Consider the following 19,326-nt stretch of genomic DNA (forward strand, 5'->3'; position numbering starts at 1 on the left):
TCCCCAATAGAAACCTCTTTTGTATCACCGTGCTGAATCGTGTCCTTAAGGACAAACGAATGGTGGTCGTCATACTAATGCTCTCTGATGCGATCATATAAAGAAGACCGAGAAACCACGCAAGCTAGAATCCGACTAGGATCTGAAACATCTAACCTTAGAACTGATTAGCAAAGGCCTGAACACTGATGCAAGCGGTCTTTCACCAACACGAATATATGCAAGACTACCCATGCTCACTGCCTTTTTACTCAAGGCATCAGCCACTACATTGGCCTTCCCGATACAAAATGGTAATCTCATAGTCTTTTAACAGCTCCAACCATCTCCGCTGCCTCAAATTTGAATCCTTTTGCTTGAACAAGTGTTGAAGGCTTTGATGATCTATAAATACCTCACAAGACACGCCATAGAGATAATTCCCCCAAATCTTCAATGCATGAATGACGAATGCCAACTTTAAATCATGAACGGGGTAGTTCTTCGCATGAGGCTTCAACTGGCATGAAACATAAGCAATCACTCTACCCTCCTGCATCAAGACACACCCAATACCAATCCGAGAAGCATCACAATACACTATATAAGAACTCGATGCTGAAGGCAAAACTAGAACTGGAGTTGTGGTCAAGGCAGTCTTGAGCTTCTGAAAGCTCTACTCATACTCATTAGACCACTTGAATCGGGCACCTTTCTAGGTCCGCTTTGTCAAAGGCGCTGCAATGGATGAGAAATCCTCCATGAAGCGGCAATAATATCCGGCTAAGCCAAGAAACCTCTGAATCTTAGTAGCTGAAGATGGTCTAGGCCAACTCTGAACCGCCTCAATCTTCTTCGGATCCACCTTGATCTCCACGCTGGACACCACGTTCCCTAAGAACGCCGCCGAACTGAGCCAAAACTCACACTTGGAGAATTTAGCATAAAGTTTCTCCTCCCTCAACATATGTAGTACAATCCTCAGATGTTGTGCATGCTCCTCCTGGCTACACGAGTACACTAGAATATCATCAATAAATACTATGACAAACGAATCAAGATATGGCTGGAACACATTGTTCATCAGATGCATAAATGTTGCTGGGGCATTGGTCAGCCCAAAAGACATCACAAGGAACTCATAGTGACTGTAGCTGGTCCTGAATGTCGTCGTCAGAATATCAGAGTCCCAAATCTTCAACTGGTGATACCCAGACCTCAAATCAATCTTAAAAAACAATCTAGCTCCATGAAGCTGGTCAAATAAGTCATCAATGCACGACAAAGGATACTTATTCTTAATTGTAACTTTGTTCAACTGCCTATAGTCAATGCATATCCACATAGTACCATCCTTCTTCTTTAAAATAGAACCGGTAAACCCCAAGCAGACACACTAGTCCTAATGAACCCCTTATCAAGAAGCTCCTAAAGCTGCTATTTCAATTCCTTCAACTCTGTTGGTGCCATACGATACGGAGGAATAGAAATGGGCTGAGTGCCCGGCACCAAGTCAATACCAAAATCAATGTCCTTGTCAGGTGGCATGCCGAACAAGTCTGCAGGAAACACATCCGGAAAGTCTCGCACTACCGAAACAGAATCAATAGTAGGAGTATCAGCACCAACATCCCTCACGAAAAGCAAATATGACAAACACCCCTTCCCAACCATCCGTTGGGCAATTAGATATGAAATCACCCTATTGGAAACATAGTCCAGTGAACTTCTCCATTCGATCCCAGGTAACCCTGGCATTGCCAACGTCACGGTCTTAGCGTGACAATCCAGAATAGCATGCCATAGGGACAACCAATCCATGCCCAGAATCACATCAAAATCAACCACACTAAGTAATAAGAGATCAAGTCTCATCTCCAATCCCCCAATGGTCACCACACACGACCGATACATACGGTCTACAATAATAGAATCGCCCAGCGGCGTAGATACATAAACTAGCGAAACTAAGGACTTACGGGGCATATCAAATAATGAGCAAAATATGAGGATACACATGAATAATGGAACCAGGCTCAAATAATAAGGAAGCATCCCTATGGCATACTGAGACAATACATATGGTCACTGCGTCTAAAGCAATAGCCTCTAGCCTAGCGAGAAAAGCATAGTATCGAGCCTGACTGCCACCTGATCGGCCTCTCCCTTAGGGAGACCTCTAGCTGCCTGAGCCCCACCCCCAGTTGGCTGAGCAAGTGGTGAAGTAACTGGTGCAGAAGTCATAACTTGACCCCTCTGCTAAACTGGACCTCCCAAGAGACAGGGACAATACCTCCTCACATGTCCAAACTCCCCAAAGCAACTCCAATTCGTCAATGGTGGTGGAGACTGAATCAGACCCTGAGAACCAGAATAACTACTAGAAGGACCTAGTACAGATGAACTAAACTGATGGAGGACATGATGAACTCTGAGCTAGGAGGGCACTAAGAGATGACTGACCCGGATGAGCATTGTATGGACCATGGCTCGCTGAAGCACCACGATGAATTGGACGAGCCATCTGAGCGAGCCTATAAGGGCGACACCTATTGTGCTGGGACTGTCCTCCAAAAGAAACACTGCTGAAACCACCCGAACCATGAGGCCTCTTGGCCTCTCTCTCCTTACGCTCCTAACTACGAACCTGCACTAGCCGCCTAGCAATATCATCCACTGCGTCGAACCTAGCACCTGATGCAATCTCAAGAGTCATGACGAAGTGCAGTCCATAGTTGAGGCCATCAATGAACCTCCTAATCCTCTACCTCTCTGTGGGAACCAACCAGATCGCGTGACGAGCCAAGACTGAAAATCTCATCTCATACTGGGTCACTGACATACCCTCATGGCATAGCTGCTTAAACTGTCTACACAACTCCTCCCTGCGGGTATGTGGGACAAACTTCTCTAAGAAGAGAACTGAGAAATCAGGCAACGTAAGTGGTGCAGCGCAGGCTGGCTTGCTCAACTCATAGGCCTCCTACCATCTGAAGGCTGCCCCCGACAGCTGAAAAGTAGTAAATGAGACTCCACTAGTCTCTAAAATACCCACCGTGTGAAGGATCCGCTAGCACCTGTCTAAGAAATCCTGAGCATCCTCTGAGTCAACCCCACTGAACTCCGGAGGCGTGAGCCTCCCAAATCGCTCTAGTCCTTTTTGCTTCTCGTCACTCATAGGTAGACCCACCTGGGGCTGAGCAACTGCAACCGGCTGAGCTGGTAGTACCCTTGATGTCTGAAGTCCCTGAACCACCTACTCTAGAGTACGGGCGGCGGGGGTCCGAGCACCTCCCCCAGCTTGAGAAGTGAGTTGTGCGACTGGAACTAAAGCCGCCTGAGCAAGGCTAGTGCATACCGTCAATATCTGGGTGAAAGCGTCCTGAAGGCGTGGAATCACAATTGGTACAGCTGGTGCCTGAACTTGTTCCACCGGCTCAACCACATCTGATATTAGCCTCTACTGCGGCCCCAGCCTCTCACGGCCCTAGCCGGTGGTACTAGTGGTCGTCCACCCGATCCGGTCACACGTGTCCTTGCTATCTATGAGAGAATAGAATAATAGAAGTTTAGTTTCTGGAATCAACAAATCTGCACGACAAGAATACAAGAGAGTGAAGTTTTCTTAATGGTTCGGTAGCCTCTCGAAGATAAGTACAAACTTTTCCGTACTGATCCGCAAGACTCTACTAATCCTGCTCATGACTCGTGAGACCTGTGCAACCTAGGCTCTGATACTAACTTTTCACGACCCAAATCTCAACATGTCGTGATAGAGCCTATCACAATACTAGGCAAGTTGATAATCACAAAATAACTATACATTTTAAACTAGAAGCATGATATATTAAGTTTAACAATGAAACATCTCATAAATAACCGATAAGAACAATTACGACTCAACTACAAATTCTCCCAAAATCCAGGTGCCACCGAGTGCATGAGCTACTAAGTTTCAACACAATCTAAATCTCCAATACAACTGTCTGAAAGATAGAACAGTACAAAATAAACTGAAAGGAAGGAGAGTCGAGGTCTGCAGGTGTCATAGCAACTATCTCAATAATCTCCAAGAAGATACTGCACCAAGTCTAGCAATCGCCTTACCCAGAAGTACCTGGATCTGCACACGAAGTGTAGAGAGTAGTATGAGTACAACCGACCCAATATACTCAATAAGTAACAAAACTAACCTTGAGCCGGAAGCAGTGACGAGCTCAGAAAGGTACAATCCAAATCTAGATAATAACAATACAGATATGATAGGGAAATGAGAGTAATAACTCAAAGAAATTTCATAATCAATTCGTACACATTACAGAAATATAGACATGCTTTTAAGTTAAACAATTTAAGCTCAATACTGATAAAATATGCCAATATAACTGATATTAGGAATGTTAAATCTCTATGTCTACGTCAAATGTGCATGTCACATGTAGTGCATCACGGTGATAAACTCATGTACTCACACTATCAGAGTACTCATTCTCACTGTTTCACACTCCCACTCATCACTCTCAATTACTCAACATTGTACGGTACCTGCGCTCACTATTGGTATGTCAGACTCCGGAGGGGCGGATCCTGCCCAAGCGCTAATATAAAGCCATATAGCCTACTGTGGCGTGCAGCCCGATTCCATAATAATAGATAAAGCCTATAAGGCCTGCTGCGATGTGTAGCCCGATCCATAATAATAATATATATAAAGCCAAGAAGGTTTGCTGAGGTGTGCAACTCGATCCATAACATCACTCACAACACGGCTCTCATGTCCAACTCAGTCATCTATCTCTGTAGTCTCTCGGTCTCACAAATCTTATGCCAATCAACCCAAACAATGATAACATGATGTAACAATAAATGACAATGGAGACTAAGATATGATATGCAATGATGAATGTGACTGAGTACATAAATGCATTAAGCAAATAATTCAACAACAGAAATGACCTTAATGGGTCCCAACAGAATAATCATATAGCCTAAACATGATTTCTAACATGGATAGCAGCTCAATTAACTCTAACACGTAGGGATTACATGAATAGCAACAAGGTTTGATAACTACATGGTACCACAGAATCAATCGAGTCACAATTACTACGGTGCACGCCCACACGTCCGTCATCTAGCATGTGCGTCACCTCAAAACCAACCACATAACACATATTTCAGGGATTTATACCCTCAGTACCAAGTTTAGAAGTGTTACTTACCTCAAACCCCGCAAATTACAAATCCAACAAGCCCTTACCTCGCGAATCAGCCTCTGAACGACTCGAATCTAGCCACAAACAACTTAATACAATCAATACAAGCTATAGGAACTCTATTCCATACGATTAAGCTAAGTTCTTTAACCAAAGTCAAAAAGTCAACCTCGGGCCCACGTCTCGAAACTCGACAAAATTCATAAAATCCGAACACCCATTCGATAACGAGTCCAACCATATCAAAATCATCCAATTTTGACCTCAAATCGCCTTTCATATCATCAAAATATAGCTTATGAAGTTTTCCCCAAATTTTTTAATTTTTCCAACCCAAAACACTAATTAAATGGTAAAAATAATATGTGTCTATTATTTCATTTGAAATAGAAATTTTTGAAATAATTTCTTTTTCCCACTAACCAAACATAAAAAGTAAATGAAAAATCACTTATTTCCCATAAAATTATTTTCAGTAGAAAATATCTTCCTCCGTTCCAAACACACTCTAAATATATTTGAAAGTATCGTTAGGTCCCGGGTTCGAGTCATGCTGGAGTGGAAGTGTGGAAACACTTTAGATACTCCTAATTGAAGGTGTTTAAAAAGAAAAAGAAAAAAGAAGAAAAAAAATATATATATTTGAAAGTATCAATCCGCATGATGACTTTTTCCAAACGCAGCTGAGCAAAAGCCCCCACAGAAAGCATTTCGCTTTCAGCCTTACAAAATCCAATTTCTTTTTAGAAAGAATCAAACAACGTTCTTCTCAACGGTAACCCGAAGTAACGGTGGGCCCACTTCACGTCTATTTGCATACATCCACTCTTCAATTTTCAAATCTAATACATCGATTACCCATTCATAGACGCCACGTTGTCATTACATTATTTGAATTCCATTCCAACCAAATATGAAACTACACAGTACTACAGCTCTACTCCGTTCATGTCATCTCATTTTATTCGATAATATTTGACTAAATACACAAATTTTAAGACAATAATTTTACTTTTTATGTAGGATGATTAATGAATAATTCTGAAAGAAAACATCACAATATCAATCATATTGTTAAGAGCTCGTTTGGACATAATTTTTTTTTTCAATTTTTCCAAAAAAAATTTACTTTTTTTCAAAATAGGTGTTTGGAAATAAAATTTTCAATTTTCACTTGAAGTTCAATTTTGGAATTTTTCAAAAATTTTAAAAACTCAAAAAAATTATTTTTTAAAATTTATACTCACATCACTCACAAAATTTTAAAAACAACTCAAAATTATATTCATGTCCAAATACAACTCTAATTTTCAAATACCATTTTCACTTGAATTTTTTTTTTTTTTTTGAAATTTTACAATTCTTATGTCCAAACGCTCACTTAATCTAGATAAAAATGGTGAAACCAAGAATTCTCAAATTTACTTCAATTGAATTTATTTTTTTTGTCTGAATTAACATACATGTTCTTGTAATAAGCATATATTTGGAGATGTCACTTTATATCGACTTCTGTCTTAGTTTATAGTTAGAATTTTAAAAATAAATAAATTATAGTACTAAATTTTGAAGAGTCAAATAAACTCAAATGAAGATTAGAACAAATAATATTGCTAATAAGAAATAGTCAAACAACTTTGACATCAAAGTGAAATCACATAAACTGAGTTGGAATAAAAATAAAAACCTTCTTTTTGTTTTTTCAAAATTTTAAAAAATTTATAGAGCACAGCTTTACCTAAGCTGTCTACACTCTTTCGTCTTCCTTTCTTTTCCCTCTACGCGTTTTACATAGACACGCACACGACTAAACATATCTACGTATATAAAATTCATTTTTCAGACAAAAAATGTCTTTGTGAATCCGAAAGCACATTCAAAGAACATGGCACCCACCACATTTCTCTCTCTCTTTCTCCTCATCTCCGTCGCCGTTCAAGTCGCCGGACAAACATCTACAGTCGCCGAAGCTCCGGCTCCCGCATCCGACGACTGCAACGGCATATTCCTACAGTACGTTTTCACTTCCGGATCCAAAATCAAACCCTCCGACCCTAAAAATCAACCCTACAAGTTTCAGTCCATTTTAAGCATAATAAATAACGGGCTTGACGAACTAAAGTTATGGAGAGTCTTTGTTGGGTTTCAACACGATGAGCTTTTGGTCTCTGCTTCTAATGTTGTTCTTGCTGATGGTTCTTCTTTACCTGCTAAAGTTGGTAATGGTACTGTCTTTGCTGGGTTTCCGAATGCGGATCTTAAGACTGCTATTGAAACTGCTGGAGATGCTACGCAAACGAGTGTGCAAGTTCAGATTAAGGGTACCCAGTTTGGAGTTGGGTCTCCTAATGTCCCTATGCCGTCCAATATTTCTTTGGTCAATGATGGGTTTATTTGCCCTAAACCCTCTATGCAAGGTATGGATTCGATTTAAATTCATTTCTGCACCTCTTAATATGAATAGATAAATAATATTTTTCGCTTCATTAATTGCAAAGACATGGTTTGAATAATTTGAAGATGATATATTTCGATTGATTTGTTTATGTAACTTTATTTTGTCTGCTTTAGTTATGGAATTTAGGTCAATGTTTGAATTTTAATGGATTAGTTGTTTGTGCTATTTGCAAAGTGGAATTGCTTTAGTTTAGATCTGAATTCTGGGGTGAGGGTCTTAAGCTGGTCATCGTTGTTGCTTCAAATAATTTGACATTCAAATTGGTTCACTGATGATTGCTAACTAAAATTATTAGCTAAAAAAACAATACATGATCTAACCTAATTACTATTCCTCCTTCAAATTAGATTTATTCGAGAGTGATAAGGACGGTTACATAGACGAATAATTTTCTGGAGAATTTGGTTCATTACTATGTCAACTTGGATGGAGCATTATGTCTGAATTGTGATAATATATAGTATATACTTTATATAGATTATCAGTAATTAGATGTTGGTTGTCTTACCTAAAATTCCTAATGGATCTTTTGCAAATTTTCTTCAATAATTTCCTGGATGTTTGATTTGTCAATAACTTTTGGTATTTCAAGCTTCTCCTGGATTCTTTATAAAAAAACTTTTGGTAGTTTATAACTTTACTTCATGTAGTATTTGGAAAATCTACCTCTACCTTAGTAATTTCTTCTTAGTTTTCTTTTTAAGTACACTTGTAGCATATCTGAATTGTCTATGCTTAATTGTTCAGGAAAGAGTGTTATGCAAGTATGCTGCACTAAAGACCCAGAATTCAAGACAAATCTGACGTTGGATGAGGAATTCAGTCCACGGCAAGATGGGGATCTTACAATTATGTACGATATCCTAAGAACATATGATTCAAATTACTGGGCACAGGTTAAGATTGGAAACCATAACCCCCTCGGCCGCCTTGATAACTGGAGACTAAGTTGGGACTGGATGAAGGATGAGTTTATCTGGGAAATGAAGGGTGCTTACCCCTCTGTTGTTGATACTTCTGACTGCGTTTTCGGGCCACAGGCAAAATTTTATCAGAGCCTTGACTTCTCCAATGGATTGAACTGTGAGAGAAGGCCAACAATAATCGATCTGCCTCTGGAAAAGACCAATGACACAAAGCTGGGGATGATACCTTTCTGTTGCCGAAATGGGACGATCTTGCCACCTGCCATGGACCCAAGCAAGTCTGCTTCAGCATTCCAGATAAACGTCTTTAAAATGCCTCCGGATCTCAATCGCTCCTCGTTCACTCCTCCTCAGAATTGGAAGATTGAAGGTAGACTGAATCCAGATTATAAATGTGGACCTCCAGTCCGTGTAAGTCCCAGCCAGTTTCCTGATCCTAGTGGGTTGCTACCCGATACAGCAGCATTTGCAAGCTGGCAAGTTGTATGCAACATCACCCAACCAAAAGGAGCAAGCCCTAGATGTTGTGTATCTTTCTCTGCTTTTTACAATGAATCTATCATTCCTTGTCCAACATGCTCCTGTGGTTGCCCTTCTAATACCGCTCGGACATGTAGTGCAAAAGCTCCTGCTCTTCTCCTACCATCTCAGGCTCTTCTGGTCCCATTTGAGAATAGAACCAAGATGTCCCTTGCCTGGGCTGATATTAATCATCTTCCAGTTTCGAACCCATTGCCATGCGGAGATAACTGCGGTGTCAGCATCAATTGGCATTTATTCACAGACTATAGGGGTGGATGGTCTGCCAGGATCACCCTCTTTAACTGGGATGATACTTCTTTTGCTGATTGGTTCACCGCAGTGCAATTGGATAAAGCAGCCCTTGGTTTTGATGCGGTGTATTCCTTCAATGGAACTATATTAGACGGCGTTAACAATACCTTGTTCATGCAAGGCCTGGAGGGCTTGAACTATCTAGTAGCAGAAACAGATGGAGCTAATTCAGAGAAAGATCCCCGAGTACCTGGGAAACAACAATCAGTAATCTCATTCACAAAGAAGAATATCCCTGGCATCAACATTCCTGGCGGTGATGGGTTCCCAACAAAGGTATACTTTAATGGAGAAGAGTGCTCATTGCCAAAGATACTCCCAACAAGCAGCTCATCTAGGAGGATATCTTCGTTTACTGTCGCTACTTCCATACTAGCACTTGTGGTTTTTATGTTGATGCGACAATAGCAGTGAGATGCAACATTTTCTCTTTATTCCATACCTGCCAATTGATTCATTCTTTAGATGATGCAACCTGGTTTTAATGCTGCTGGTGAAACAGTTTTTAATCAGATTATGTCAATGTGTACTCGGGACAAGGTATTTTTGGCAAGTTTTGATTTGTAATTATCTGCTTATCTGGAATTCCTTTTCCAGACAACATATGACTATACGTTATACCTCAGTTTGAATACCTAATTAGTACTTGTAATTAATTTTCGGTCTTTATTGTTTTTGTGTGATTAGCAAATTTATTCTTAACGTTGTAACATGTCAATGTAGCTGAGCAAAAATTCCCTTACAAGGGGTGTCTTTTTCGTCATTTCACTCTATTTTAGCTTTGCATCTACATCTTTTGTTTTGGATCGATTAAGAAGTATTTCGGGAGTAAATTCTTTTCTTAAACAATTGAAATAAAAGACAGCCTGCATAAAAGCGCAGAGATCAAGATTAGCAGTTTCACAAAGAACAGATGATACTTGCGTATTACTGTCCTTTTGTTTTGATAGATCCTATCATTCCAAATGATATCCAAGAATTCTTGTGCAACACGACGAAACATGACTTTATTTGCCGGAATATTCCAATAAAATTCTTTGAAATAGAAAAATGAACTGGAATATTTAGACTTGGTTCAATTGTTAAAAATTTGATACATAGAGATGGTCACTTGTCAAGGCATTGGTTTTTTGCTCTTTATCCCTAGTTTGTGGTTCAGCTTATGTAGTAAACCTTACCCGGTGTGACTGAAAAAAAAATGAAAAGATTAAAGCTGTTCTTGATTGTGAAAAGGCTAAATGTTAGTCTTCCAAATGGAACTTCCTTAGTGTTAGTCATGCCTAAGTCTGTAACTACTACTCTTTTATTATACAGTCAAACCTCTCTATAACAACCTCGCTTATTCCGAATATTTTTGGATGTTATAGCGAAGTGCTGTTATAGAGAATATATATAATAACATAACATGAAATCTAGTTCCGAAAAAGCTTGACTTTTATAGTGAAGTGTTAGTTATATAAGGATGTTGTTATAGAGAGGTCTGATCGTAGTTACTGTAGCGAATAATACATTCTTATTAACCGGCTTGCGCACGACACTCAGGTCAATATTGGCCTGTTCCACCAGCATTTCAAACTCGTGGTGTACAGCCCATACATAGCTTTACTATAAAGCCCTGGGACGAATAAAATTTTGAAGGATACATGATTTTGTTTCGTTATATAAATGTAAAAGTCAAGAGCTAAGGGTTTGGCAAGCAGAAAAAGGATCATATTTGTACATAACTCAACTTCGCTAAGCCTACACAGAAATAGGTAATACATAGAAAATACATCTCCAAGTGTGAGCTGCACACCTCAAAATAGAACATGAAATGACCAGGTAAATGAACACCTATATGAATCCAGACTTATCTTAATAAGCGATTCAAATGAAATCTGTACATTAAAAGATCAATCCTAAAAGTGAAAGGGAAGAAAACTTGCATTATTGAAGTTAGAACTTAACCTTCCTGTTTACGAATATCCCTGCACCTAGCGCCTGCACCCCACGACTAGAACTCCTTGAATAAATCCTCCAAAGAAATGTGATTCTCCTAAAATCACCTACCAAAACCAGCCAAAACTTTGCATGTATGCCTTTGCATACCATGCAGTAGTATCATACACATTTACCCTTCTCTGATCTATCTGATATCCATACTTGCCATCTGACAGCTAAGTTCTTTTCCAGTAAGAACCAGCAACCTTGAGACCTTACAACTGAATAGAAAACTGAGACTCCTTCATTTTGGTTCATAGGGAAATTTTCAGCTGTGACGGCAACTATGTACACTAGTTACTTTGAATTATATGTTCAGTATCATCAACTATGCTTTGTTTACATCTTACACAGGAAGATTGTCCAGTGTGTATCCATCGAAGCCAAATTCAGTTTCAACTGGTCCAACATTTCCTTGCTGTTGCAAATAAAAGTTATTCAAATTAGCAACAAGAGTTAAATCATGAACTACAAAATTTGATTTAGAAGCTATCTTCTTTAAGGATAACAAATTAGGACTAACCTGTTTTAAGAAGGCACTCATGAGGTCCTCCTGTCCCAATTGCTCGTGGTAAATGGTACTGTGATAGTCTAAGTCGGAAAATCTTTCAGCTTTAACAGCAAGCATATTTCCACCAAGAGAGTTAAGTTGTGGTCCACCCATAGGATTAACATGTCCACTTTCATCCGCATTGGAGTACATTGGTTTACCAATAGGAGCATTTCTGTTTTGTCCACTGTGGTGTGCTGAAGAGATCCCTTGCTGAAGTAACAATTGTGATGAGACACCCTGAGTTCCTTGTATACTTGGATGATGAGAGGCATCAAAGGTTGACCCAACATTCTGTAAACCCCAGTTCTGTGATTTTTGCTGATGGAGTTCATTGAACATATCATAATTAGAAGGGAATCCTCTAGATCCTTTAATATCGGAGTTCATCTCTTCCTGAAGCATCCCTCTATTGGTCAAAGTGGACATCCCTGAATTATTACTCCCAAGAGAAAAGTTGTAGCTTTGCAACTCCTTGCTTTGATTTAGCGAGAAATCTACCATTGAAGATGCTTGGGAGACTGGATTGTACACGCTCCCTCGTGCATTGTCAACAATACCACTCTGCGCTGGGACTGTACCAGGTATCCCCTCTGGCGACAAAGGTTGCTGCATGGATAATGGAAGCCTCGAAACTTGATGGCCATTATTCGCTCCATTTAGCATTTGAGCCCTAGGTTGTGATTGGGACATTCTCATAAGCAAAGAATTATTATGTTGTGCCATGGAGTTCACTTGTGTATTCATACCAACGAAGGACTGGGAAGGGTGGTGTAAATTAGCAAGCTGCTTTGGCTCCATGGTGGTTGGGATTCCGTGCAGCAAGTCAATTTGCTTATTGCTATTATTTAGTTGTTGTTGCCCTTCTGGAAATCTCAACTTGGAATTTTCAAAGCTAAAAAGGTTTCTTTGATCTACTAGGGGCATAGATATGGCAGATTTTGTAGCAGCAGATCTACCAAGGGCCGCTGCTTGGAGGGTAGCAAGACTTTGCGCAGGGATTTGACCAGCGGCAGCAATAGCTTGAAGATCAAGCCCGTTGAGGGGAGATATTGTGCCAAAGGTTGCGTCTGGGCATCCCATGAAAGAGTTGTTCAAACTACTCTGGTGCTGTGATACACCACTCAACCTTCTGAGATACAACCGATATTTCTGCAGAAAGCGATTGCCACCATTGAGTGCTCTGCTAAAGAAATTAGGCAAACATTTCTCTACCACAAAATGCAAAACAACTACCAAGACAAAGACTTTGGGCAATTAAATTTCTTGGGCATGACAAAGGGTTAACAGTAAAAGTCTAAAATTACCTGAAGGTGGCTAGCAACATTTTCTCTGGTTAGTCCAGGAACGTTCATCAGTTCCAGAATTTTCTTCGGAACGGCCTCTACATTCATATCCATTATTGAAACATTTAGCACGAATAGACAACAAAAATGTCAATAAGTATTAATTTTGAGCTCACATAAAACAAATTTTACAGTAAAAGACAGCACAACAAAATTATACAATTTCTTATAACCAGATTATATAGTGAAAGAAACTATGACAACTTTAGGACAGTCAAGAATTTTTTGTTTATTTTTCTTTCTCAGTCATTTTCATTTCTTCCAATTTCCATTTTGTTTCTTTTTCTTTTCCAAAACTTCTAATTCTTTCTTTTCATTATATCCAGATTTTATTTGATTGTTTCCTTTTTCTTTCTTTTACCATATCATACTGGGAAATTAACCTATGACTGATACTTCAAAAGAATGGTACAAAATTATCTGATGCAATGATTGGACTTCCAATTACAAATAGAATAATCTCAACCTTCTGTTAACGCTTAATTTGATATGACAGAGTAAGTGACATCTGAACAAACCAAAGTTCCTGGCTAAAACCCTAAATCTCACATAGCTCATGCTATACTATGTACTACTTAAACTATCAAGGGCGGATGCAGCTTAGAGTTGCCGGGTTCACCTGAACCCAATACTTTCAATGCGGAGCACAAATTTATGCGTAAAAATCTACTAAAATTGCAAAACATAGTAGATATGAACTCATAACTGTTAAAATATAATGGGCTCAATGCTAAGAAGTAAGAACCTTGTTGAGCCCATAGAATTTGAATCCTAGATCCGACACTGGCTATCATGTATGCGTTTTTAACAAACCACTCCCCAACACACAATCACCCAATAACCTAGTGTTTTTTGAAGCTAGTGAAATGGAAAAGACAATATTCTTATGAAGTATAGGAAAGAAGCTACAGATCCACTTCGCTGGAACGAGGTCTCAAAATTGAATACATCCCCTTCATTGTCCACCCAAGACTAGGATGGAAGAAGGCGCCAGACATCAAACGAGAAAACATTTGGTTAGGCTAATTATAATTATTTGACAAGAACTCCTTCTGCCACTTGTAAGGTTACATCTCTCTAATCAGATTTTTAGTATTCTTTACAAATGAAAAGAAACTCGTACTAGAAAAGAACTTAAAGGAGAACCCACCCATATACAACAAGTGGGAAATATGTTAACAGATTACAAGACAAGTACAACAACGGCAACATACCCAGCATATTCCCAACAGGTGGGGTCTGGGGAGAGTAGTCTGTGCGCAGACCTTACCCCTACCTAATGAAGGTAGAGAGGTTGTTTCCAATAGACCCTCGGCTCGGAAACATATTACAGGACAAGTAAATACAGAAAAAACGAGGTGGAGAAAGTACATGCAAAAGAAAGCTAACATCCAGAACACACAGAGCAACGAGGGATAATATCTTAACAATATAAAAGTTTATATATAGTAAACAGAAGAGAAAATGGTCCATACTGTCAATTCCAAGTTGATGCACAGCTTGCACAAATTGTTGATGAAGCTCCACTGACCAAACGACACGTGGCTTCTTTAATGTGGATGTATCGTCCCTTTCTTCAGCTTCTTCTTCCTCTTCCTTTCTTTTCTTCGAGTTTCTCCAGTTTCCTTCATTAGCTGAAGATGAGTAATCAGCATCTTCTGGCGGTTTCTGCTGCCGATCTCCTTCTTCCACACTTCCAGATTGATCGTAATTGTTGTCCTTCCGCTCATGCTTCTTTTTACGAACAACGTGCTGCCAAATATTCTTCAGCGCCTCAATCCGCACCGGTTTGATCAGATAATCATATGCACCATGAGTAACTCCTTTCATAACCACATCCTTACTATCATCCGCAGACATCACTAGAGTCATAATCCACCCAATTAGTACAAAATCAATAGCTTTTAAACCCTAAAGACATGATAGTTTTTAACTAAATGAAACAGGAAACTCACTTATAACAGGCAGGTCCATCTCCAGACCAATGTGCTCAAGCAGTTTGAAACCATCCATGTCTGGCATGTGGACATCACTTATAACAATGTCAAACCCATTCTTCTTTTCCCGGAGCAACGATAAGGCAACCTCAGCCCTATTACACTTGGTGACTGGAACATACAATAAGCTAAAATTAATTGCAAGAGCAACAAAAAGGAAAACAACTCACTAACCTACATATTAAGTTTGGTTTTTCTTTGAAAATTAGGAAGGGGAGCCTTGGAGCAATGATAAAGTTGTCTTTATAGTCACTGAGTTAAAGCCGGGAAGCGAGTAGGCTGTCTACGTCACAAGCCCTGGACCCTGCGGGCTGCCCTTTTTTTTCTTTGAAAATTACCCTAGAAACCAATTAAGTGAAGTTTAAATCTTACAACCAAAGAGAGATCTAAAACCACCTCTTTCCCAGCATCAAATGTTGAATCAATCATCAAATGCACACATCATTAGAAACTAGAAAGACTTAAACTTGACCACAAAGACTTAAAATTTCCAAAAAAGTTGGAAACATTTAGTGATTAAATACCTTGATAATGGCAGTTCCTGAGCATCTTCTCCAAGATCCTTAAGCAAGTAGGGTCATCATCAACTACAAGCACCCGGAGTCCCACTGGAAACTGATCAGAGACAGTTGAACTAGGAACAGACATCGATTTCACCACTGACCGAAGCCAATTAACTGTATCTGAAAAAGCAAGTACTACTATATATCTATACCATATTAACAACAGTTGTTATTGAGTTGAAGGGGAAGAAAGCAACAGAAAGAGAATTCAGGGGATAATTAGCTCATTTATATTACTCCTATTTTGTTTATCTTAATTTTTTACATTTATTCTTTTAATGCTTCTTTCCTTTCTTTTTTCTTCCTTTTATATATGGTAGTGGGTCTTTGAATCCAGCTCACACATTACCCCATGCCAGCCCAAAATCTCATTTTATATTTATATACATTTTTTAATATTGTAGCATATGTTGATTTTTTTTTTTATTATTTACTTCTTTGCTGATTTTTAATTAACTTAAGATTACTGGGTAAAAGACCATTATTCTTTGACACTACTGGAACAACTAATTTAACCTATTTATTAACCTACGGTTAAATGTGTAAGCCTCCTCGTATATTAGTGTTAATGGAATATGCTTCATCCTCTACTTTAAAAAAACATATATTCTTTATTTTTTCTAAATATTGTTCTTATTGAAAAAAAAACATCGAGCCAAATGTTTGTAGTAACATCATCAGATAGACTTTTTATTTTATTTATTTTTTTTTTTTTTGGGTCCAAATGAGCCGGACAAGTTGCTTGTGGAGGTTTATAGTCTGTTGTCTGTTATTTTTTATTTATTTAGTTCTTTCCTTCTTTTGATGAGTTGTAAGTAATGAATTGTTTAAAATTGAATTATGTAAATGGCTGTAGATCTAAATTTCTATGGTAAAAGATTTATACCATAAAAAATTAGTCAATCAAACTGCTGGAAGTAGTGTCATATCAGATCTTCACTTGTCTAAATTAAATAATCTCCAAATAATTAGGAGTTCATGGTTAAATTAGATATATTAAGGTAGTCAAATCCGGTCCTACTTCATACCCTACTTTAAACCATATCAATCCATTTTCCTATTACAATTCTTTAAAAGGAAAAAGAAATATATAACCTGAAATGTGCACGGTAATAAATACTATCACAACTCTTTAAAAGGAAAAGAAATACCAATGAAGGTCACTCTTTTGAAATTCGCTTTAATTATTTTTTTGTACCCCTTTCCGTTAAGGTTCTATTACATTAGTTCTTACAAATATAAGAATATCTATCTATCTACATATACTATGTTAAAAGTACCAAGGTCCTTAGGGAAATGTTGTTCGTCTTTTTATCCCTTAATAATAGAGTTTACACTGGACAAAATAGTCAATTTAATTAATTTCCAAATGTTTAGGACATTAAAATCAACTAAAATTTTGTTCAGTAAATTATTCCTTATTTGAACTACGTATGAAGTCCTAATATTTAGGACTCTAAAATTGATAAATATTTTTACCTTATATAAATCAACTAAATTTTCAAGTAAGTATTCCGTATTCACCAAATTGCATTTGGACATGCGAAGAAGAGTTCCGAACTTCCAATCCTTAGAATCAATTTTGAGTGGTTAGAAAGGTATAAAAGTTCCCATAGACACAAAATTTAGTTCTGTAAGCTTTATTAAAAAATAATTACATGAGGAATAATTTAGGTCCAAGGTGCAACGCTCATTAGGAATAATTTATTTATTTATACTATATTAAAAACACGAAATTCCTTAGCGAAATGTCGTTCGCCTTCTTAAATATAGAAGTCTACATTAGACAACAACAACAACAACAACAACAACAACAACAACGACAACCCAGTAAAATCTCTAAGGAGGGTAGACTGTACGCAGACCTTACCCGGGAGGCTATTTCCGAGAGACCCTCGGCTCAAGACAATAGATCTGTGACAACAAAACCCGAAAAATAATATCAGCAACGTGAGAGAAAGCAAATAAATGAAAAAGCAGTAATACAAATATTATGCAAAAGTGTGAAACACAACATAAATCGTTAGCAGTGCTAGACAAAACATTGTCATACTCATCGTTACAAAGAGGGAAACCGGGACAAAGAGGAAAACCGCTCGACTACCCTTCAACCTACAACACAAATGTTCGACCTCCACACCTTCCTATCAAGAGCCATGTCATCGGAAATCTGGAGCCGCACCATGTCCTGTCTGATCACCTCGCCCCAATACTTCTTGGGCCGCCCTCTACCTCTTCTTATACATGTCAAAGCCAACCGCTCACACCTCCTAACCGGGGCATCTAGGCTTCTTCTCTAAACGTGTCCGAACCATCTATGTCGCACCTCCCGCATCTTGTCGTCCACCGGAGACACGCCCACCCTCTCCCGAATACTTTCATTCCTAATCTTATCCAGCCTAGTGTGCCCACACATCCATCTCAACATCCTCATTTCTGCTACTTTCATCTTCTGGATATGTGAATTCTTGACTGGCCAACACTCAGCCCCATACAACATGGCCGGTCTAACCACCGCTCTATAGAACTTACCTTTGAGTTTCGGTGGCATAGTTTTGTCACACAGGACTCCAGATGCTAACTACCATTTCATCCACCCCACCCCAATACGGTGCGTAACATCCCCGTCTCCCTGAATAATTGACCCTAAGTACTTAAAACTTTCTCTCTTGAGGATGACCTTTGAGTCAAGCCTGACTTCCACATCCGCTTCCCCCGTGACGTCGCTGAACTTATATTCCACATATTCCGTCTTAGTCCTACTCAACATGAAACCTTTAGACTCTAGGGCCTCCATAACTCCAGTCTCCCATTAACGTCGCCTCGCGTCTCATCAATCAGAATTATATCATCAGCGAACAACATACACCATGGCACCTCTCCTTGGATATGGTGTGTCAGTGCGTCCATTGCCAGGGCAAATAAGAATGGGATGAGTGCAGATCCTTGGTGTAACCCCATAACCAACGGAAAAGGCTCCGAGTCACCTCTCACTGTCCTTGTGATGAGCACGTGATTTTTGCCCCACATGAATTACTCTTACAAAATTCCAATAATTAGGTTTCTTCTTTTAATTATTTGTTATTTTTAGGGATTTCTTAGGATTTTTATTTAGTTGTCTGCATTTTGTGCATGTTTAAGTTTTATTTAAATTATGAAAAATACCAAAAATATCATGCATTGCATTTAGGATTTATTTAGGACTAATTAATCAATTATTTTATCTATTAAAACGAAAATCCAAAAAACGGCAAATTTTTACATTTTTTACTTTTTATTGATTTTTCTCTTTTATTTTAGGATTAAAGTAGCTTTTATAATTTTATAGTTAATTAATTAGTTTAATTTTACATATTCTAGGTAATTTAGGATTTTTAATTATTAGGACTTTTAATTTTAAAAAAAACAAAGAAAAAAAAGAAGAAAAGAAAAGGAAAGAATTTGAAAATAGAAGGGCTTTGCTTATTTTCGGAATTG

At 38.5% G+C, this 19,326-nt stretch overlaps 2 protein-coding genes across 2 annotated transcripts; one reads left to right on the forward strand and one right to left on the reverse strand.

Moving 5' to 3' along the window:
- Positions 7,019-10,176, forward strand: LOC109232131 (COBRA-like protein 7). Its single transcript, XM_019397799.1, has 2 exons — positions 7,019-7,612; positions 8,401-10,176. The coding sequence occupies exons 1-2, from the start codon at positions 7,081-7,083 to the stop codon at positions 9,819-9,821; spliced, it is 1,953 nt and encodes a 650-aa protein (XP_019253344.1). The 5' UTR covers positions 7,019-7,080; the 3' UTR covers positions 9,822-10,176.
- LOC109232132 (two-component response regulator ARR2-like) lies at positions 11,103-16,139 on the reverse strand. Its single transcript, XM_019397800.1, has 6 exons — positions 15,811-16,139; positions 15,245-15,397; positions 14,765-15,151; positions 13,251-13,327; positions 11,917-13,095; positions 11,103-11,811 (listed from the first exon to the last, which is right to left on the reverse strand). The coding sequence occupies exons 1-6, from the start codon at positions 15,932-15,934 to the stop codon at positions 11,740-11,742; spliced, it is 1,992 nt and encodes a 663-aa protein (XP_019253345.1). The 5' UTR covers positions 15,935-16,139; the 3' UTR covers positions 11,103-11,739.

The sequence above is a fragment of the Nicotiana attenuata genome, chromosome 9 (genome assembly GCF_001879085.1).
Source record: "Nicotiana attenuata strain UT chromosome 9, NIATTr2, whole genome shotgun sequence".
Classification (NCBI taxonomy): Eukaryota; Viridiplantae; Streptophyta; class Magnoliopsida; order Solanales; family Solanaceae; genus Nicotiana; species Nicotiana attenuata.